This window comes from Ostrinia nubilalis, chromosome 16 (assembly GCF_963855985.1).
Source record: "Ostrinia nubilalis chromosome 16, ilOstNubi1.1, whole genome shotgun sequence".
In the NCBI taxonomy this organism is placed as follows: domain Eukaryota; kingdom Metazoa; phylum Arthropoda; class Insecta; order Lepidoptera; family Crambidae; genus Ostrinia; species Ostrinia nubilalis.
In genome coordinates, this window is record NC_087103.1 from 5,897,734 (window position 1) to 5,920,329 (window position 22,596).

General features: G+C 40.2%; 1 protein-coding gene across 1 annotated transcript in view; it reads left to right on the top strand.

The window, feature by feature from the left end:
* LOC135079292 (dmX-like protein 2) overlaps positions 1-22,596 on the top strand; it is a 60,021-nt gene that overhangs the window by 13,797 nt on the left and 23,628 nt on the right. The window contains exons 12-41 of the mRNA XM_063973909.1: positions 236-422; positions 823-1,013; positions 1,354-1,467; positions 1,792-1,976; positions 2,365-2,479; positions 2,753-2,945; positions 4,959-5,106; positions 5,403-5,604; positions 6,613-6,828; positions 7,215-7,366; positions 7,724-7,869; positions 8,285-8,391; positions 8,519-8,826; positions 9,483-9,767; positions 10,380-10,643; positions 10,933-11,082; positions 11,347-11,498; positions 11,770-11,833; positions 13,613-13,690; positions 15,074-15,196; positions 16,138-16,279; positions 16,616-16,795; positions 17,333-17,554; positions 17,723-17,898; positions 17,973-18,110; positions 18,190-18,305; positions 18,395-18,638; positions 18,938-19,181; positions 19,609-19,741; positions 21,592-21,812. Of these exons, the coding sequence (XP_063829979.1) occupies positions 236-422; positions 823-1,013; positions 1,354-1,467; positions 1,792-1,976; positions 2,365-2,479; positions 2,753-2,945; positions 4,959-5,106; positions 5,403-5,604; positions 6,613-6,828; positions 7,215-7,366; positions 7,724-7,869; positions 8,285-8,391; positions 8,519-8,826; positions 9,483-9,767; positions 10,380-10,643; positions 10,933-11,082; positions 11,347-11,498; positions 11,770-11,833; positions 13,613-13,690; positions 15,074-15,196; positions 16,138-16,279; positions 16,616-16,795; positions 17,333-17,554; positions 17,723-17,898; positions 17,973-18,110; positions 18,190-18,305; positions 18,395-18,638; positions 18,938-19,181; positions 19,609-19,741; positions 21,592-21,812 (5,196 nt within the window). The remainder of the gene's footprint in view (positions 1-235; positions 423-822; positions 1,014-1,353; positions 1,468-1,791; positions 1,977-2,364; positions 2,480-2,752; positions 2,946-4,958; positions 5,107-5,402; positions 5,605-6,612; positions 6,829-7,214; positions 7,367-7,723; positions 7,870-8,284; positions 8,392-8,518; positions 8,827-9,482; positions 9,768-10,379; positions 10,644-10,932; positions 11,083-11,346; positions 11,499-11,769; positions 11,834-13,612; positions 13,691-15,073; positions 15,197-16,137; positions 16,280-16,615; positions 16,796-17,332; positions 17,555-17,722; positions 17,899-17,972; positions 18,111-18,189; positions 18,306-18,394; positions 18,639-18,937; positions 19,182-19,608; positions 19,742-21,591; positions 21,813-22,596) is intronic.

Consider the following 22,596-nt stretch of genomic DNA (forward strand, 5'->3'; position numbering starts at 1 on the left):
CTACATTACCAAACAAAACTGACAAAGGAACACAAAATTATCTACAAACATTTTTGGAAATTATTATGACTACAATCTCTTGCGATCAGAATTTAATCTAAACGACATTATGTCCCTAGATTACTCTTTACGATAAATGACTTCCAAATGTAACCAAAGATGAACACAGTATTAACTGGCTACTTTATAAAAATCTCAAAGCAAGTTTATTAAAAGGTAATAATTTATATAACAGGTAGTGGCAACCACAGTCACCCGAGTCTGTCCAACACGACATCTATAAACTCGATAGCGACTGACGTCACCTGCACCCATCTTCCCGATTCCTTGGATGCTAAGATCGAGTCGCTACTGAGGGATTGGCATCAGAGTCCGGATCTGTTGTTCTCGATACACCCTGTTGATGGCAGCTTTCTTATATGGTAAGTTTTTATTATGAGATATTTTTTATTTATTTAAAAAATAGTCTCCAGAGTGTTTTATAGCTATACGACGCTGCAACTACTCGAACCATATTATTGTTGTTGTACACAATGAATGCTGTTCAATAAGCCTGTCCAGTTAGCTACTAATATAACTATCTCACTCACGTGAACAAGTTTATCTGAGTGAGGAATATGGATAGTTGCTAAAAAAAATAGTTACTGAATACCGCATCAATTTACTGTGACATGACAGTGTTGATTTGGGCCGACTGTTATAAAATACTATTTTACTAAACAGACAAAAATTCCACGTAATGAAAAGCTGTTGAATGGCCTGATTTGCCACCCAGCAATATGCCTACCTGTAAAATGTATTAACAAAGGAACATCTCCACAGGGTGTGCGAATGGCTAGACGAGTTGCAAGCCGGCGCGATCCGGCAGGCTCAAGTGTCGTTCTCAGCGCGTATTCCTTCAGCTTTTCCGTTAGGAGACGCCACCACTATGTGTACGCCCGCGGCGTTATATCATGCCGCCGCGTTATACCAGCCGCTGTATGTGCGCCACCGAACTAAACCTGTGATACCTGGTGAGTTGATGTACCTAAGCAAATTACCGTGTATAAATATTTGTATTTAATCCGCATGTAACATCTTGTTTACTCTTGTAATGTTAACCCTTTTTCAGCTCAAAAGTAATAGAATTGCTAAGTTAAAGAATAAATAAATTATTATGATTAAATCACACGGTTTCATACAAGTTTCGCTCGCTCCGCGCACGGGTCATAGCAATGTCACCTTTATGGTTCTGTAAAATTCTCGAGGCGGTATTATGTAAATTGTTTTAAGTGGTTATCTTGTATGAATCTTTATGGCCCCATAAAGTGATTATCTTTGAATTATCTTGTTTAACCGTCCATATTGTTGTAGGACAACAACAACAGCAAGGGGAAACGGTAACGACTCCTTTGGCTAGTGTACAAGAGGAGAAAGATGAGAATGAGTGGCCTCAAGCAGATGAAAATGCAGAAACACAAGAAAATGGTACGTTTAATTAATGAAATTGACATAATTTTATCGATTTTTAAATACCTGTCGGCTACGTAACACTAAACGTGTGAAAGTTTAAGGCTGATTTGCACCGTCTGTAATTTTAAACTTCTTACTTTAACTTAACTTTAACAAACGTCAAAATTCGTCAAACTCCATACAAAAAGCACCGGTTATTGTTATTGTTACGGATAAGGTAAGTCGGTGCAACTCAGCCTAAGTAACTTGAAAAAATGGCTTATCTGTCAGTCACTCGGACTGTGTACCTATTTAAAATGTAATATTTATGTGTAAATAGTAATCCTACAAAATCCCTAGGTGCTTGCGAAGAAAACAACAATGAAATGCAAAGGAAGATGAGTGTAGCCACGGAGGACCAAGGCGAAAATCAGGAGGGCGATGTTTTAGACTCGGCGCCCGTCATATCCATGGTCACCAATCATACTAATGGCACGCTTAACCTCTGGCAGCTAACGTTTGATGATAAGTCTAAGTTCTCTCAGGTAAGCTATGGTAGTAATTATTTTTATTTTCTAACTCATGAGGCTTGTAGATTGAAATGACGCGCAAAATCCGAATAAATATCCTTGGACATTTACATTGCGCTTCTAGTCCCAAACTAAGCAAAGCTTGTACTATGGGTACTAGACAACGGATATAAACATACTTAAATACTTTTTTTTTGTAAATACATACTTATTATACATAGAAAACACCCAGTCCAATACAAACAAATATGTTCATGCCCACAAATGTTTGTACTGTGCGGGAATCGAACCCGCTACCTCCGGAATAGTAGTCCGTTTTGAACCACTACACCAAACGGCCGACTAAGATTACGACTTGAATGCATTTTAAATAATCAGGATATTATTTTTCTTTTACTTTCAGGTGCTATCTATAGGACATGCCTCAAGAGCGTCCGGCCATAGATTTAGAGTTAATGACATCACATGCCATCCAGTATTACCATTACTACTTACGACTAGCCATCATAACATATCAGGTAATTATTACAGTGTCTAATTGAATGATCTTAAGTAATAGTACGCAGAACTGACGGCCGATGGGGCAGCAAGGTTCTGGAGTGGAGGCCACGTACCGGAAACAAGGTCCACTCACAAGGTAGCAGAAAGGCGCTGGAAGCAGGCCGCTACCAATCGGTCAAAGAAAATCATTAGACAACCAATCAACCTATGTTCAGCAGTAGATGTCTTATGACTGAAATGATGATACAAGGCAAAGTATCTAATGTTTTTACGTTGATCATCTTTTGCAGATAGTGACAGAGAGACCCACAAGCCAGATGACGACACAGCCGCCGGCGGTCTATGTTCTGAACTCATAATGTGGCGAGTGGAATGTGTGGGACCTTTGGGTAAATCGGGCGGGGTCTCCGAACTGGCTCGGGTCAATTCGCCCCACTTGTCGGCTTTCAGCAACGTGGCGTGGCTGCCTACTTTGTTACCAAGGTAAGTTGTCACCAAGTGCTTACTTTTTACCGTCATATTACTAGGGTAGTAGTTGTGACCACCAGTCAATTGACATGCTTTTCACAAGCTGTCTAAAAGATACTCCTTCCATAGATTTTGTATGATCGTGGTTTCCAAAATTAAGTCATTGCCAAAAAGGAAAAAAGATTTTGTTTGCCAAATGACGTCACTTTTTTGCCAACTCCATTGAGTTGTTGCTATAAAAGAAACAAAACGGATGGTCCAATTCTAGAAATCACTAAGTCCATTTTCATAGTTTTCGAACTGACAGCACTGAACAACGTAGCTTTTTTTTCTCTATGGACTGGCGCAATTAATTTTTAACTTAAAAATCCCTTTCCGTGTATTTTGTGAATTACTTTAACACTAAGTCCTCTCTTTCCAATTCAAGAAATCACTATGTCCTAATATCCCTTAGTCCTGTCGGCTCAAATTAACAAATCCCTAAGTCCATTATATTATCCCTCTGTTTTGACTATCAAAAAAATTTGCCACTACCCCGTAACAAATATTGGCGACGAATATTACCTTCGCCAATTATGGCTGCATAATTTTGATGTGCACAATTTACGAGAGAATACTGCAACAATGTACATATACACCGAACAATATGCATTAAAAGGACCTCATGAAGTTATTTCAGCTTTAAATGATTACATCCTAAATAATAAAAAAACCGGCCAAGTGCGTGTCGGACTCACGCACAAAGGGTTCCGTACCATTGATTTATGAAATATATATATTTTTAATTTAAGTTATTTGTATGAAAGATTACGCGGTAATAAGCGGTTTACGATTTACGAGGTATTAAAAAAAACTACTTACTAGATCTCGTTCAAAACAATTTTCGTTGGTAGTTTTTATAGTAATGTACAACATAATTATGTTTTTTTTAGATTTTTCATTTTCTTATTTTAGAAGTTAGTGGGCGACTTTTTTCCACTTTGGAAGCGTCTGTCACGCAAACTATTCGGTTTAGAAAAAAAATGTAAATTAAAAGTACACATTATAAAGAAAAAAAAAAATTAAAAAAATTCAAAATCAACTTTGTATGGATAATTTTTGTATTATTACTCCATTTTCTTCCATAAACTTTGAATTTAAATTTCAATATCCAATTACAACGTGTGATATATCATTGGAAAGAAGAGAAGCTGGAGATATTTTTAGGATTATTGGCAATCCATTATCACCATTAATTTTTGTTTCAATCGAATTTGAAGTAGAATTTTTTATCGTGGTTTGTACTTTTGTTGAACTTTGGCGGCTCGTAACTAGCTATTCAATCATTATCTGGATCAGAAATTTATTTTATTTGAATAAAGACATATTCGATATTAATATCAAATAAAAAAAAACTCCTAAACTATAAAACTTTAGCCATAGAAAGTAAGGTTCAATAATTAGCAAATGACCTCCTCTATACGCCTATTAGCTATGGCGGGTTCAGTTCCAGTCACCCTGTATATGTAAGTAATATTGATAAGTAAGTAAAAATGTGAACCTAAGTTATGAAAATTTTATGAATACATATTATGTGATATATAAGAGTACAAAATTAAAATAACTAAGTCCATAAACTATTGATTAAATATCCCTTAGTCCGTTCATTTAAAATAAGTCCAACGATTTAAAGTTTAAGGTTTATCGGAACTATTTAAGATATTGTTGATTTTGTTCCTAGAAATTAAAGAACTTTTATAAAAGTAAAACATACATTTTTATTTTATTTTAATTTCCATTAGTTTAGTTTCAGTATTAAAATTAATAATTCAATACGCCATTTCTCAAAAGTGGAAAAATGGACTTAGTGATTTATAGAATTGGAGCATCCATTAACGTTTTATTTTACAGTTTCTTCAGAATTATGTAGAGTTTCAGAGGTACAATTTTGTGTTATTTTTAAGATGTTTTGTCTAGATTAGTTAATGGTTGACATCTCCTTACTACCAATTTACCTACAACAAGATAAAACAAAATGTTCTATTTCAGCACAACTCTAGGAAACCTGTCTAACTCACCTTCGGCATGCTTTGTGGCGAGTGACGGGGAAAGTCTACGAGTATTCCAGGCGGTTATCGACGCTCGCACGCTGCTCGCTGAGATAGCTACTTCGGAACGGCGCCATAAAGATGTGTTCGTAAGTAATTATTAGGTTATTTTACATGTAAATGGTTTTATTTGAAAGTGATGTCTCATGTACGAAGAAAAACTTTCGCAATCTCTGTTTCCGTGTTAAAAGCGTGATCTACCTTTTAAGATGCGAACGCTCATGTCTTTAGTATTTGATATTATCACATTATATTTATATTTCATCATGTCATAATGAAATCGTTGATTTTGACCTCAACACAAGCAATAATAAATAAAGTTGACAACACAAGAAATTATATAGCAACTCTCTCACAGGAATTTCATCCGCAATTTTTCCTACAGCAACACGACACCATGTCAATGTCATCCGACTCAACTCTAGAGGAGGGCGGCGGGATCCCACTCCATGACCGGATCAAGATCGTATCGCAGCAGTCGACGGCGCGGCCCGGCGCCATCATACAGTTGCACGCGATCGCCGATGCCACTCATGATTGGCACAACACTCAGTTGCTACACGTGTTCCAAGAGCAACTTATCACAGGTGAGTGACTAGTGACGTCACGCAAGATGACTCTGCTAGTGCATCCTCCACGACCGGATCAAGATCGTATCTTAGCTGTTCACGGCGCGGCGCCATCATACAGCTGCACGCGGTCGCCGACGCCACTCATGATTGGCACAACACTCAGCTGCTACACGTGATCCAAGAACAACTTATGACAGGTGAGTGACTCTAGTGACGTCACAGAAGATGGCTCTGCCAGTGCATCCTCCACGACCGGATCAAGATCGTATCTTAGCTGTTCACGGCGCGGCGCCATCATACAGCTGCACGCGGTCGCCGACGCCACTCATGATTGGCACAACACTCAGCTGCTACACGTGATCCAAGAACAACTTATGACAGGTGAGTGACTCTAGTGACGTCACAGAAGATGGCTCTGCCAGTGCATCCTCACGATCGGATCAAGATCGTATCGCAGCAGTCCACGGCGCGGCCCGGCGCCATCATACAGCTGCACGCGATCGCTGACGCTACTCATGATTGGCACAACACTCAGCTGCTACACGTGTTCCAAGAGCAACTTATGACAGGTGAGTGACTCTAGTGACGTCACACAAGATGGCTCTGCTAGTGCATCCTCACGACCGGATCAAGATCGTATCGCAGCAGTCCACGGCGCGGCCCGGCGCCATCATACAGCTGCACGCGATCGCCAACGCCACTCATGATTGGCACAACACTCAGCTGCTACACGTGTTCCAAGAGCAACTTATCACAAGTGAGTGACTCTAGTGACGTTACAGAAGATGGCTCTGCCAGTGCATCCTCACGAAGAAAATCGCAGGGGACGTCCACCTGCGACAGACGTCCTCATAAAGGTAGCGGGAAGGCGCTGGATGCGGGCCGCTACCAACCGGGCAATATAGAAATCATGTTCAGCAGTGAACGTCCATGTCATGAAAGTAATAAAAAATCCAGGTAATAAAAAAAAGACTGTACCGCTAAACGTTGTTAGTTATTTAATGAGTTATTGCTCTTTTACAGGCGAGCGTACCTCTCCCGACACTGATAGTTCGGACTCAGGCGTGGAAGGCTCTGACGTGCATACCATCACAGAAGCTGGTTTAGAAGCGATAGTAGACCTCCGCAAGGCTGCCGTGTTCAACGAGCCGTTCTATATCGTCGTGCTGGAAAGGACAGATGGAGGATCCACCGTACATATGTGGAGACTCACCGTGTCGTCACAGGCTGATGCTAATGGTGAGTGATATTGATAAAAAGCAATGTTTATTATATGAATATGATCCATATTGTACGTTTCAATTCAACCTAATGATTTGCTGAACAAAAATCTTCCTGAAGGATTATTGGTTAAAAAATACAGATTAAATCAGAATTCGGTTACTTAGATCACGTTGTTAATTAGATCATTTAGGCTGCTCCTTGACCAGATATGCACTAAGCTACGTAAGGAGGAATATTTCTATACTCATCTTGCTCACATATCTTCAGGAGAAATGCACACTTTTTCACAAATTCTCTACGTTATTGCACACCGCCAATCTTCGCTGCATATCTTTGTAGTAAAAGCAACGTAATGCAGACCTTATAAGGTACATAATTTAATTTGAAACTCTTCTTTCCAGATGATCTCACAAACAGTATGATGTACGTGCCAGATAGTGCACTTGTCCAAGAAGAAGAAGGTGAATCGCGGAAGAATTCTGTGTCGCTTGACCAAGATCGGGTGCCGCCGCCTCCGCCGGTTAACGATCATCTTTCCATATCTACTAAAAAGGTAAGTCAGAATAGAAATTGTATTAAACGTTCGTGAACTAGCATAGCATATACATATATTACTGAAAAAGTACTCCCAGGGTTGTAAGTAATGTACCAACATGATGCAATAAACGCTTATGACTATGGCTATGACTAATTACTCCCCTTCTATTGATTGCTCTTATCACAAATTTTCTATTGCACATTTTCTTGTGAAAAACACTTGCCTATATCACCTGGATGACATGCATCTGAGTTTAATCTTCGTTATGATATAGGGTGCTTCTAAATTTTGTTTATTGAATCTTTAATGCCCTATAAATTGATACATAAGGCATTCCAATTTTCCAGGATTAACATAAGATTTTGTCCACAGGTGTGCGAATGTCCCTTATCCCTTCCTGACGGTGTGGACGTAATACACGCGACGCCAGCCGCCGGCCATCTCAGTTCGGCGTCGATCTACCCAGCTTGCTTGGCGCCCTACATCTTGGCCACGGCTTGCTCTGATAGCACATTGAGGTATGTCTACATCTACACTAATATTATAAAGAGGAAAACTTTGTTTGTTTGTTTGGTTGTAATGAATAGGCTCAAAAATTACTGGACCGTTTTTAAAAATTCTTTCACCATTCGAAAGCTACATTATCCACGAGTAACATATAGGCTAAATTTTATTTTGGAAAAAAATAGGGTTCCGTAAAATATGTAGATAATGTAGTCCACGCGCGCGAAGCCGCGGGCGGAAAGCTAGTATTTAATACAATTAACTGAATACGGTATTTGGCAGTTTTGCCACTTGATGAGAGAGAGAAATGGTCCTCGACAAATGCAAGAGCTTGTAAAGCTATAACCCAATTTCGATGATGTTGCCATATGTATTGTATTAAATACGCAACTTATATGTTTTACAAATTGTGTTTTATCTTGTTCCTAGGTTCTGGAAATGCAATGTCACAAAGAAAGACGACAATGAATTTGAATATACTTGGAAAGAATGGGAAATGATGAATAAAGATCAAGAATCTGCTATTGACATTCCAGGTAACTGTTTTTATTTATTATTTACAACCGGCTGTCAAAAATTGTAATTGTAAAAGATATAATTTGACAAAATATAATGTATATCAGGACTGACTCACATTTAACACATTCATATATTTTTTTATAGGGCAACCCCTTCACATAAGCGCGGCATACTCCGGTCGCATAGCGTGCGCGTACAAATGCGGGCGCTCCTTCACCCGTCCTAAAGGTGGCAATACTACCGCCAACAACCTGACTGACGCGCGCTTCGTCAACCTCTGCGTTTGCGTGTATGAGTGCGAGAGTACCGGCGGCGCCGAATGGCTCCTAGAAGATACGATACCCCTTAGAAACGTCAGTCTACCTCGCGTAGGCGTGTGTGCTGACACGCAGATTGACCTCTCGTATCTTCACGATACCTCCTTCATGCAGAAGAAGCAAAGGTTGACACAGGTCAGTACATTTAAAGTCAGCTATAAGTCCATGAGTGCGAGAGTACGCGCCGCGCCGAATGGCTTCTAGAGGATACGATACCGCTTAGAAACGTCAGCTTACCCCATGTTGAAGTGTGTGCTGACACGCAGATTGACCTCTCGTACCTTCACGATACCTCCTTCATGCAGAAGAAGCAAAGGTTGACACAGGTCAGTACGATTATAGCGAGCTATCACTGGTCATGAGTGCGACAGTACCGGCTGCGCCGAGTGACTCCTAGAAGATACGATACCGCTTAGAAACGTCAGACTGCCAGGGGTATGCACCATACGTACCATTAAAAAAATCAATCTTGCCTACCAGTGTAAACCACTTTAGCAAACGAAACGATAAAAATAATACAGATAAGATGACCCCGTATTTCTAATAGTACTCATTGGCTGAAGTCCTTTGGCCTAGCAGACATGCTTCTAAAGATCACGTATAAAATTGTTAGCTAATTCAAAAACAACGCCTGATGCAGGTGATTTCTATAAAATTCGACGATATGTAACTTAAATTACTATGTATATTTCGGAGTATTGTAAAATCTAGTGGTCTCCTCGGTATATTAGGGAGTTAACCATATTAACATAAGCTTGAATATAGTTTCTAATCCTGATTCCCTTTACCAGGTTCTCCAAACCCTGTCATCCGAAGAGCGCAGCCACAGCCGCAACGGCGAAGGCGACCCGGGCAAGACCACGGGTCTCCTCGCAGTCCCGTCCTTCAGCACCCTCCAGTCTCTACGGCGGAGCATCATGGAGAACGGCAACACTTGTCCGTTGACACAGAAACACCTCGTGCAACTGGACTGGGTGTCGAAGGAGGACGGCTCGCATATTCTGACGGTCGCCGTGGGGTCTAGGGTGTTGCTGTTCACGCCTGTTTCCAGTGATCTTGCGCAGGCCAATTTGAAGGTATTGTCATGAAAAACATTTAAGAAGCCAATAGAAATGGGACGTCTTATTTAGGGCTGATTTTTCAATCGTTTACTCTTGTTTTTATTTTTTCCTCCTTTATTATGTGCCACTGTCATGTCTATGTAATTGCCTGTATTTGTGTGATGTCCATTGTAATAAATGTATCTTTCTTTCTTTCTTTCTTTCAATCGTCGGATAACTTGTACCTGAAGAATAAGTTTGGCACATTGACAGTGTTTCAGTATTCAGTTTTTCAGTTAAAAGATATCTGACGATTGAAAAATCAGCCCTTAATTGTGTAACGAATACGCCATTTACAGAGATAAAGAAACTTGTAGATACGTAAAAACTCATTTAATGTATCTATTACGTGTAACATTTTACCCCCGAAGCTATTCAAATTCAAATTCAAATTATTTATTTGCAGAATGTGGTACATTCGGATTTGGTTAACGCATTTGGCTTTATAGTAGGTACACAAACCGCGAGGCCGTCAGTTTAGTCTAAAAACTTGCTATTAAAGAATACGATGCGACTATTACCATTCAAGACGGCTCTTAGATTCATGTTTGGTTAAACAGAGAATACAAAGCTTTAATATCTTTGCAGGCAATGAAAGAATCCATCAACAACAACCGGCCTATTCTCCGCAAGGCTTCGTCCTTAGCCGCCCCGTTATTCGTGGAAGAGATCAGATGGATGCAGCTTCGCCGCATAGAGCTGAAGACTGCAGATGGTCTACCACCGCTGCCTATGCAGATTTCGTGGGTGCGAGACGGTATACTTGTCGTGGGAATGGATTCTGAGATGCACGTCTACTCGCAGTGGAAGCCTGAGCACCAGCAAATGGCTTCTGGATTGCATGGAGGACAGGTATGTTCAAATATTGACTCGTCAGGTATTTATTGTTTTTTTTTAAATAATTAATTAAATTAAAAAAATTGTAAACGTGCCCAAAAATAAATATGAGTTTTTGTATGAGTGGTAATATGAGTATGTGACAATCAATGATTGAATTTACTTCAATTTTCCTCGGACCACGAGTCGGGCAGTCCGACTTCTTCACCGTTCGGCTATCGTGGCTTGAACTATAACCGATATTTTTATTATTTACTTACGTTAAGATCTTGCCTGATCTTATTTTGCACTATTTATTTTCTAGGAGCTAGAAGAAGGCAGCGAATCCCGGGCACTTCGTGATTCTGACCTCCGAGTGTCCGCGCCGCATTTGCAGCGAGTGTCGTCCATCAACTTGCAGCTTTTGGAGAGAGACGCAAGAAGGCGGAACAAAACACAACCAGATCAACCACAGGTAACGCTGTGATAATGAGAACTGTCAATGATATCGTGCAGTAAATTAACTAATAAGTCTTCCATAGACTCCAGCAAGTCTGAAACAAACACGACATCGCATCGTCACATCTGTGCCTCGCAAGCATTAGATTTGCTTTTCTTCCGTGTGTCGCTAGTCAAAGACTAGCTGAAAGAAAAGTATTTAGATCTGAAAAAGCGCTTTTTAAAAGTCTATTATCAGAAAATTAATGACTTATCTGATTTCTTTCTTTCTTTATTTCAGCCACTTTTGGACTATATGCCGGATTACGGCCTGTTTGAGGCGTCGCAAATGGCGTGCCCCGTGCTACCTCAATACCACCCGAAACAACTTATGGAGTTGCTCAACAGCGGGAAAATTAGATGGGTCAAGGCGATTCTGGCTCATCTTGTCAGGTAATTAATGCCCTTTTACTTTAAATCTTATTTTATCGTGTAGTATAAATGACAAAAGAGGTCACAAAAATCGTGTCAATGACATCTTACATGACATAATTTGACCCTTGTACGCTGACTTATCTTGCCCTGAGGAGCACGAAATGTTATTTCTATTTCAGGCAATCGGGTTGATTTTTAAGTTTCTAATGTGAACTGAGAAAAAAACATACAGTGATTTTATTTTAGTTTTTTTTTATACGAAGTATAACGAGTTCTTGATTGTTTTCAGATGTATTGGTGGCACATACAACGTTCGAAGTTCACAGGGTGATGAAGACAGTTTATCAAGGCAGGTAAGATAAGCACATGGGATATACAATTGTACATAGTTCTCCCATTAAGTCTCTGAACTCTAGTGTAGGTATGTTCTTGTAATACCCGAATAGTTTCACTAGGAACTTGAAACATTTTTAACAATTTACTCTCATTTAAAAATATCTTAACCGCATCACTGCCAGACACGTGTATGTTACCAATAAACAGAGGCACAAATCACTGTTAACCTCTAATAAAACATATTGATTCTAAATAGCCTAGATTGTTCACGTGTTATGAGTCGGGTGAATAGTTGTATTAATATAGGAATGATGAATATGTGTATATTATGTGTTACGTGCTATATTGGCTTGTAACATAGCGCAAATTAAAAATTAAAATGGTGGATGTGGCATTTGAATAATCTCTATTATCAGTTGCGATGTTAAATGGCACCAAATTATTATATCAGTAGCTTTTCACCTACACTTTGAACTGTGACTGGTGATACTATGTGTCCATGTAAAACAAAATTTTTATATTGAATTGAAACCCAATTGGATACACGGTTTTCAAAATCCATTCAAATATGAGCCCCGCAGGTCAGAACAAGCGAAGGCCATATGAATGCGGCCAATAATTATTTTTTGAGGTTACAGAAATGTCGTATAAATGTGGAACATATGCTACTAATTCCAACAAGGTTGTAAAGTTATCAACATCATAGTTTTGTTTTAAAATACAATCAACCTATAATTTTATTATACTGATTTTGATTTGATAATTCTTATAGCCTTGTTAGAATTGGTAAATTCACGATCTCATCACAATTCCCTCGTCTCTTTGCTGGTGAATTTTTACACCCATCACTTCGAAGATTCAGCCCAAAATAAAAAAGCGCGAACTATAAAATGACTACACTTTGGCTTCTTAAAGGCATACATGGGCCAGGCAGATATGCCCCAGCAGTCGTAATAAAACTTCAAGCCGCCATTTTGCCTGGCGTGTCAGATTTTATATCCCGCATCATGAAAAGACACTCGTATGACGCAACCACCAAACTATTCTTGAGTCACCGACAGATTCACCTGTGATTTGTTTGATTATTATATTTAGACCTATAACTGATCTTGGCCTAAATTCGTAGTAGAATTTTAACCGACTAATTATAAAGAATAATTAAGTATTTTTTTCTGATGGATACCATGAGATAAACAACCAGCATCCAATGATGCTGGATTCACTAATAATAAAACTTTTATAAACCTACATGATAACATACCAAGAGTATCTAAAGCCTGGTCCGTGGCGACTGTGCGACGGGCGCCCCCAGTGAGTGTGCGAGCGCGACAGCAACATAATTACGCGCGAGCGATAGGGATGGGTAGCTTGGGGTCATTGGACGGGATTCTACGTGCTCACGGACCAGGCTTTAGACAGAAATCTATATATATAATAATGAAACCCGTTTTCCGTTGTCACGACATAACATGAAAACGGCTTGACCGATTTGGCTGATTTTTTTTTTGTAGTTTTCTAATACTCTGTACAAGGTTTTTACGGAAAAAAATATAAAGAAAATCTCTACGCTAAGGCGGTACGAAGTTCGCCGGGTCAGCTAGTTAATAATAATAATCTTGGAAGTGTTAGATCTGTATCCCCACGTAAGCCTTATAAAGGACCGGGCCATTTTTGACCCGTGAGCCCCAAAGCGTACAAAATAATAATAATAAAAACACCCAGCATCGAGACAGGGCCCCATGCATGTTGGAATCAGCCGTGGCATCGCCTGCATGCATTGCGCACGTGTGTTTCAGCGCGGCTGGTCGCGCTCGCGCACGCTGTCCGTGTCGTTCGCCGCCGGCGCCGCCTCGCCGCTAGATGGCGTTGCACAGGTAACTACACTGTACACTGCGCTTGCTGTTAATAAATACCAACTTTAAACGTACAGTAGAACGCCGATTATCCGAATCGGTCCTAACTTGACTTCACTTATGGTCCTATGTCCCCTAGATGGGGCAGAGGGCGTCCACAACAGTCCTCCATCGCGTTCGGTCTTGAGCTATGTGTTTGATCTCGCTCCAAGTCTTGCCGATCTTCTTCGCCTCGTCTGCCACAGTGCGCCGAATCGGTCCTAAGCTTAATATAAAAAATTAAAACCAGGTAATTTTTATACTTTGTATTTTTGTTAAGGCTAGATGGGGTTGCAACTTACTCTGATTGAAATGTTCAAGTGAGCGTTATTGTGTGTTGTGATTCCTGGCCCGACCATGACATGGAACGGAGTTTTTACTGTGGCACAAAATGGTAATTTTAATTGTGTTTTACTGTGCCACTTATCCCAAGAATTTGTGCCGTTTATTAAACTTATTATATTTTATTCTATGCGTGACAGTTCGTTTTTCTTTATTACCGATTATCCGACTTTATTCTCGATTATCCGAATCGACCCCGGTCCCAATTAATTCGGATAATCGGCGTTCTACTGTAAATCAGATCTACCGTATCTTATAATTTTAGCGATAAAGGTTAGAAGAATTTTTTTGGCAAACATCTGTACATGTTTTACACACAAATCATCTTGACAAAGTGTCTGACTGGTATTACATAAATAAATTGTTTAGCTAAATTATGTCATGTAACAGTAGTAGAAAACAAAAATACATTGGTATTTATTTATTGTAAGTTATTTAATTCTTTCTTATCTCAACATAACAAACATGCGCCGCGCCGCCATGCTTTCGATACTGTTCGTGAATGTCAAATCTTATTCATGTTTATTATCTATGTCGTTTGTTACGTCACAAATGTATACAACACATTTTTGTTTCGTTATAAAAAATATGTGTTTAAATATAATTGAAAGAAGAAAGAAAGTAAGAGTATTTATTTGATGCGAGTATTAAAAGCATTACAAATTGTTATTGTTATTTTTGAACTGTGTATGAACAGGAAGTATTCTTCAAACACTGATGCACTACTAACTCTGAATATGAAGCATCTTGATAAAAAGCACTATGCACTAGTACAAATGGACTTAAAAATTACTATCTTCAATATAAATCAAGCAATAAAATTGGTTCGAAAAGATTTTGACTGAATTTACATGTTATCTATAAATTAAATACGTTGTGCCAATGATTATTTGGCTGAGCGATGATGATAAGTGTTGAGTAAACAATAATAAAAATTACTTTTAATTATTTACCTACTTCTCACCTCTTATTTTCATCGCTCGGCTCGCATCACTTACCTTACTATTACCATAAACTTTATAGATAACTGAAGATGTACAGCTAGACTATGCCGAGATTACCTCAGTACCGCCGCTACCTCTATGGACACTCCTTGTCGCAGACAAAGAGTCTCCGCATCATCCGTCCACTATACAAGAAGCTAAGGTAATAATCTCTCTTCAATTTCTCTAATACATAATACACTTAAAAATATTTCTTTTTATTTCATCTCAGATCTTTACCTCGATGAAATTTAAATCTACCAACAATTCACTTACTTTTGAAACCTGGAAGAGACGTACCATCGGCAACAGTGTTAACTATCCATTGCCTGTCATGTCGTCTCGTTCTATCGCAAAGAATCACCATTTGATGAGAGCGAGAGCAAAAACGGAAATGGATAGTTAATAGTGTGGCCGTGTGTACTATGATCACCACGTGGGGCGTGGCATGATTTATAGCATATTAACTCGACTGGGTTAGCCGAGTTAACTGCGCACCTGGCGTATGAGTCCCATCGACGCTCTAATACGGACGGGGCGAACGCGGGAAGATGTTCGGGTGAGTGCGAGGGCGAGTCGCATTTCAGCGAGATGCGCATTTCAGTTAACTCGACCGGGTTGTATCTATTTCTTTCTTACTGGCCACGCCCACTGCAACAAAGTAAAAAATAAACTATTACCATCGACGCTCTAATACGGACGGGGCGAACGCGGGAAGATGTTCGGGTGAGTGCGAGGGCGAGTCGCATTTCAGCGAGATGCGCATTTCAGTTAACTCGACCGGGTTGTATCTATTTCTTTCTTACTGGCCACGCCCACTGCAACAAAGTAAAAAATAAACTATTACCATCGACGCTCTAATACGGACGGGGCGAACGCGGGAAGATGTTCGGGTGAGTGCGAGGGCGAGTCGCATTTCAGCGAGATGCGCATTTCAGTTAACTCGACCGGGTTGTATCTATTTCTTTCTTACTGGCCACGCCCACTGCAACAAAGTAAAAAATAAACTATTTATTAATGGTGGCCGTTGTGTCACTTTTTTATGGAACAAGTGTAAAATATATTGATTTAATGGGTTTAAATTAATAATACAAATTATTCCAGGATTACAACGTATTATTCGAGGGGACTATGCTCGACACAGACGAGGATTTGGACGCGTTGTTGCTAGGCGACGACGAAGGTGTCGACCGCAGACCGTCGATGCCTGAACGACAGCCTCTGTCGCACTTCGGTCCTAGGCAAGGTAATCTAAAACTTTTGTGTTGGCAATTAGGTTGATCTTTGCATGGATAATACAGACAAGCAACATCGTCTCGTCAAATGATCACAGTGTCTCAAGAATTGAAATCTTCGTCCATTGTGTGTTGTGTATGAAACAGAGATGTAGTCTCTTACTAAAGGCCTTATAAGAAAGCTAAAGGTCACCCGAAGGGCAATGAAGCAGAATGCTCAGAGTTACCCTACGGGATCGAATCAGAAAAGAGGCAGCTGTAGGAGAACCAAAATAGCACAGAGTTGCCAAAGTTAATAATGACGATTGTTTTTTGTTTTATTTCTGACATCCCAATAATTTGCCCAGGTCGCATCCTGTCACGTCTACTCACCCACACTCACCTGCCCGGACTGAGTTCGCTTGACCAGATGCATTTGTTAGCGCTGGCGGACACTGTGTCGACGTGTGACGCAGACTTCGCCGAACGATTCGCGGCGAACGCGCGTGTTGATATCTCGCAAGGAACTGGTCAAGAAATAGTACCTGGTAAGTGCTATTATTGGTAGTAGCCTGTGGCCTAATCACGTATCAAAACTTCAACAACATGCAAGTGATTTGTCACTTTTCGTATTCACGTATTAATCGACCGATTTTGTTTCGATTTCGTTTTTATCCGTATTCGATCGTGCCTCCGCGGTATTCACCAATTACTTATTTTGAAATTTGGTGCCAGTGATTAAACGTCAAGTGGCAAATCGCTGAGTTGCGATCTTATTGAGTAATCGTTGTATTGAAATGACTCGTGAATACGTATTTAGGACTGTTTTTCAATAGAACGTCTTCTAAAATATGTCAACCACATTTTAACTGTTTCAAAATACGTGAATTAGACCACAGGTATTATTTTTAATTTAGTATCAATAACATAAATCTAACAATTTTGATAACATACACATAACATTTTCCGTGCAGCAGCAGAAATTCGTTAATTTGGGGTGTGGTTTGTAAACTTAAGTGGGACCATAAAAATATTGATTTAGTCAATCTTTTTGTTGTTCAGTATAACAGCAATACAACTTTCAGACTCCCTGGATGACTGTGGTCTCCGATTCTTACTGGCCATGAAACACTACGGCTACCTACTGCGTTGCTTGCCGCTAGCGCAGCGGGCCAATTTACAAAGGAATGGAGTGGGTACTTGCAACCTTGTGTGGGCATACCACTCTGAGACCCATGAGCAACTTTTGGCTTTGATCCCTGGTTATGCTAAGGGACAACCGAAATGGACAACAATGCGAGAATTGGGTAAGTAGAAGTTAATTACCCTTTACTGAAGTCATATTCTTCCGAACAAAAATATTTCAGATGCGGAATCCAATTCAAAATGTTTGCTTGCGTTTCAGTTTTCTCGTGCTGATTATTCACTATATCCCTTACTCTCTCAGTTTGAACAAAATCTTTAAATATTTACAGGCGTGGGTTGGTGGGTAAGTGGTGACCTACTCCGTATATGCGTAGAGCGCCTCGCACGCGCAGCCTACATGGCCAAGCAAGATCCGATGGATGCAGCACTATACTACTTAGCTATGAAGAAACGAATGCTACTGTGGGGTCTATTCCGATCCAATCGCGACGAAAAGATGACCGCGGTAACTACAACACAGTACATAAATATGAATATTGAATCTTAAGGACAAAGCTTAAGATCTGTTTTTGTTTACAGTTCTTCGCGAATGACTTTTCCGAAGATCGCTGGAGAAAGGCGGCTCTAAAGAATGCGTTTGTTTTATTGGGTAAACAACGGTTTGAGCATGCAGCCGCTTTCTTTTTGTTAGGAGGTGCACTCAAGGATGCTTTAGAGGTAAAAATAATTCCTTTTTAAAGAAGAACTTGTATTATTCATTTTGAAAGAAACCTAATATAGTTATTTTTTATTTTAGGTGCTAATCACACGTTTGGGAGATTTGCAACTAGCAATGGTGGTAGCTCGACTATACGAAAGTGACAGCACACTTCCACCCAGTTTGAAGAAATTGCTCATGGATGAAATATTAGGGTGAGTCTTCAAAGTTTTATGGTCATTCCTGTACACACGATAGATGTTAAAAAAGCGAATGCAAATACTTATTTCTGACTTATTTTCAGTGGTGAGACAGAAACCGGTGAGATTGAACTGGAGCGCGCCCACCCGGACCCGTTCGTTCGTTCAATGGCGCTCTGGGAACTAAAACGTTACGGAGAAGCCCTAGACACACTTTTAAGCCCCGGCGGCCGACTACACGCGGCGCGTGAGACGCAGAAAGATTCAGAACCCATGCCCAGCGTGTTTAACTTCTACGTGTATCTACGGACACATCCGAGACTGAAGCGACACAATATGCCAACGCAGGTATGTGAAATAGAAAATGGTACATGTATTTTTCAGACATCTATTTTGGTAACTGACTTTTCATTTGTCACAGTTTACCAACTTTTCTAATAGAACACATCATTTGCAAAATAGTGACGTCATTATCCTACAATATCTATGGAAAAATCTCATTTTGACAGCTCATTGATTGCTGGTGTCAAATATCCTATAGGCTTGGTGTTACATAAGCATGTGAAATAAAGCTTCGTCTATGTACACAACTTTAGCTTATTATTATTGAAATATCATCTGAATAACGCTTATATTTTTGACCCCAGGGTGGCACACTGGCCCTACTACAACAAGAGCCCGAAGAGAGTATAACCCGTTTAGAAAGACGTCTGTACTTCCAAACTGCGCACGGGCACTTCAAAGCAGGCTGTCCCGCTCTAGCTTTGGAGGTCCTGTCCAAACTCCCCGCGCGGGTCCGAGATGAGAAAGCTAAGCAACCAGTGTCTATGCCTTCGGTCGACGACGCTGTTATACATACGGGACAACTGGGCGGGGACTCGACAGCTAAAAGTACGTATCGTAAATGCATATTATTATTTTTTGTTCAACTGCTTGCAGATTATTTTTAGCTAAAATGCAAGGGTTAACTACCAAAGTCGTTTATAACGTAAATTGTAAACTGATTGAAATAGAGCAAATGATTTTCTACTACATATATTTTGTGTCCCACACCATTATTATAACCCTTATTTAACTGTTATCTCTGTCAACAATTCGGCGCCCATTCCGTCACAGTGGTCAAGTTTTGAACTAGCTTCTACGCGTGGAATAGCTCGACTGCATTTCAAATTCTCATTCAGTCTTTTAAAAAAGGCGAAATAGGTTTTCAGAGATATAATCCTCAAGTTCTCATTGTTTTTTATTTACACATTTTTCTTATTTCAAAACCAAGGAAATGTCTTATGCGCACACTTATTTACTCATACATCATCAACAGAGGAAGAAGAGGCCCCAGCAGAGAACAACATGGACTGGGCTTCGACGCCAGCTGAAATGGACTGGGGCGCGCCCGTTAGCACCATAAAATCAGATGAGCTGGTGCTCAGCTGGGATGACGAGGAAGATAAAGGGTAAGAGCACTCGCAATATTGGTTATTAACTTTATCTTCGCTATTTGGGCGTTGATAATAATCCCGTACCAGGCCTGGCTCACTCCGCGCGGTACATCCGATAATTACCTACAGCGAAGCGCCCCGCCGGCGGGTATTATATCAGTCGAGTGTCACGCGCGCGCCCGTCGGGACTTGATGTTTTGCCTTGATTTGAATTTCTTTTGAATACAATTTATGATGTTTTAAGAATTTTATCGTTAAAATATTAACTAGGTATTACCTTTCCGTGTAGGTAAATGAAACGGAAGAGTAACATCGATACACCAAATTACGACAAGCTAGTTCTTTTACCATAATGCATAGGTACCCCAACAATATTCAGTAAAAAATAAATTGTTGCCAAAGTACAGCGAGTAATATTAGATTAAGTTTGTGAAAAGCCAAATAAAAATATGATTTTCGGGTGACGCCTCTCATTCTAGGATGTAGCCGTTTCGTGTTTGCGTAGTAAGTAGGTAGGTATGATGTCATTCTTTCTTCTGTGATAGTAGGTATGTTTAATTTATTTGTCTTATGTTAAAATAGGTATGAATGAAGACATTGTATTAAAATAAGTACTTTTTATCCTAAGTAGGTATATTTAAAATGTTATTTTTACAAAGGTAAAATAACACTAATACTTACCTACATACGTGTACCTCATTACAAATACCTAAGTAGATTAATTCTATTTTTTCACTAGACAGCATAGCAACCCTAACAGCGTAAGAAGAGTTCAGAGACACGCGATAGAAAGAGACAAAACTTGTAGGTGAATAAAATTGTAGGTACGTAGTGCTGTGCGAGCTGAATTACACTGTATCGCCAGGCCTGGCTCACTCCGCGCGGTACATCCGATAATTACCTACAGCGAAGCGCCCCGCCGGCGGGTATTATATCAGTCGAGTGTCACGCGCGCGCTCGTCAGGACGCTGGCGTGCGTTGTAGTAGATACCTAATTCTATAATCGAAGTATTATTTAAAAATGGACATAAAGAGAAAAAAATATTGTGCGGCGTTCGGGTGTTTAAATTCGGAAAGAAATCTACCGGATTTATGTTTTTTTTTCGCTTCTCAAAGATGCTGAAAGGTATGTTGGCCATGTAGGTAATCAATAATTCTTAGGATAGTATGGAACCTAACCTACCATGACTACTGCTCAGAATACGTTCGTTCGTTTCAGCCAAATGATGTCCACTGCTGGACAAAGGCCTCTCCCAAGGTTTTCCATAATGAATGCGTACTTACCTACATACGTACCTCATTACAAATAAGCAGATTAATTATTTTTTCACTAGACAGCAACCCTAACAGCGTAAGAAGAGTTCAGAGGCACGCGATAGAAAGGGACAAAACTTGTAGGTGAATAAAATTGTAAGTACGTAGTGCTGTGCGAGCTGAATTCCACTGTATCGCGTCGTAGCAAGACTCGCATTTATTTAAATCGTCATGCGGAGTAATCCTTCTGTACCTGTACTATTACTTATTCTGTGGTATCGCGTGGTAGCAAGACTCGCATTTATTTAAATCGTCTTGCGGAGTAATCCTTCTGTAGGTACTACTATTATTTATTCTGTGCCCGTACTCACTAGTCAAGTCAAATGGTTCTGGTAATTCTTAATTGGGTAGATCTTTGTACATTTTTTTAGGCAATCTGATTGTCCAAGGAGAATATGTTTCCGTGTTTCCCGATTTCTATTCTATTGGCAATTTCGATATAGTCGAAGAAATGCATCAAAACTATAACTTTCCACATGGCTGGTAGTTCAAATTTAGCTTATCTGCATCGCGATCAAAAAAGACGCATAATATCAAATGTTATAATTTAGATCCGAGGGATCAGGAGCATCGACCCCGCCATTAGAAATGAAGATGGATAAGCAAGAAGCAGCTCCGTTAGTCAACGGCATCTCCGAAGAACATGAACATGAGCCAGAGAAGAATGAGACACCGCCTGTGGACATCATGGCGCAACAACTCAAGTTCGTGGCCTGTCTCAAGATACTGATGGAGGAGTTGAGCACCTTGGCCACTGGATTCGAAGTCGATGGTATGTATATTCTGTAGCCCTTGCATTCTGTAGGATTGGAAGAAGAAGAGACACTAAAGAACGAGACGCCGCCTGTAGACATCATGGCGCAACAGCTCAAGTTCGTGGCCTGCCTCAAGATACTGATGGAGGAGTTGAGCACCTTGGCCACTGGGTTCGAAGTCGATGGTATGTATACTATGGTCCTTGCATTCTGTAGGATTGACAGAAGAAGAGGCACTTTAGAACGATACGCCGCCTGTCGACATCATGCCGCAACAGCTCAAGTTCGTGGCCTGCCTCAAGATACTGATGGAGGAGTTGAGCACCTTGGCCACTGGGTTCGAGGTCGATGGTATGTATATTCTATAATTCTTGCATTCTGTAGGATTGACAGAAGAAGAGGCACTATAGAACGAGACGCCGCCCGTCGACATCATGCCGCAACAGCTCAAGTTCGTGACCTGTCTCAAGATACGAATGGAAGAGTTGAGCACGCTTGCCACTGGGTTCGAAGTCGATGATATTGTGTATTCTATAGTCCTTGCAACGCCGCTAGTCGCTAAATGCCGTAGCATCTCGGAAGATAATAACCACGAGCCTGAGATGCTTTTGAGTTGAAAACTGTTGTATCCTCCCGTAAAAAAGACAATGTCAAGTTATGAAATAACTTTTTTTCCATAGCTTCAGTAGGGTGGCGAAGCCTATGTAAATTAATGATGATTCTTTTAGTTTTCAATCCAAATAAAATGCCGAAAATTTTCTAAGCTACAATATTTCGTGCCACTACTTAAACGCTGCAACA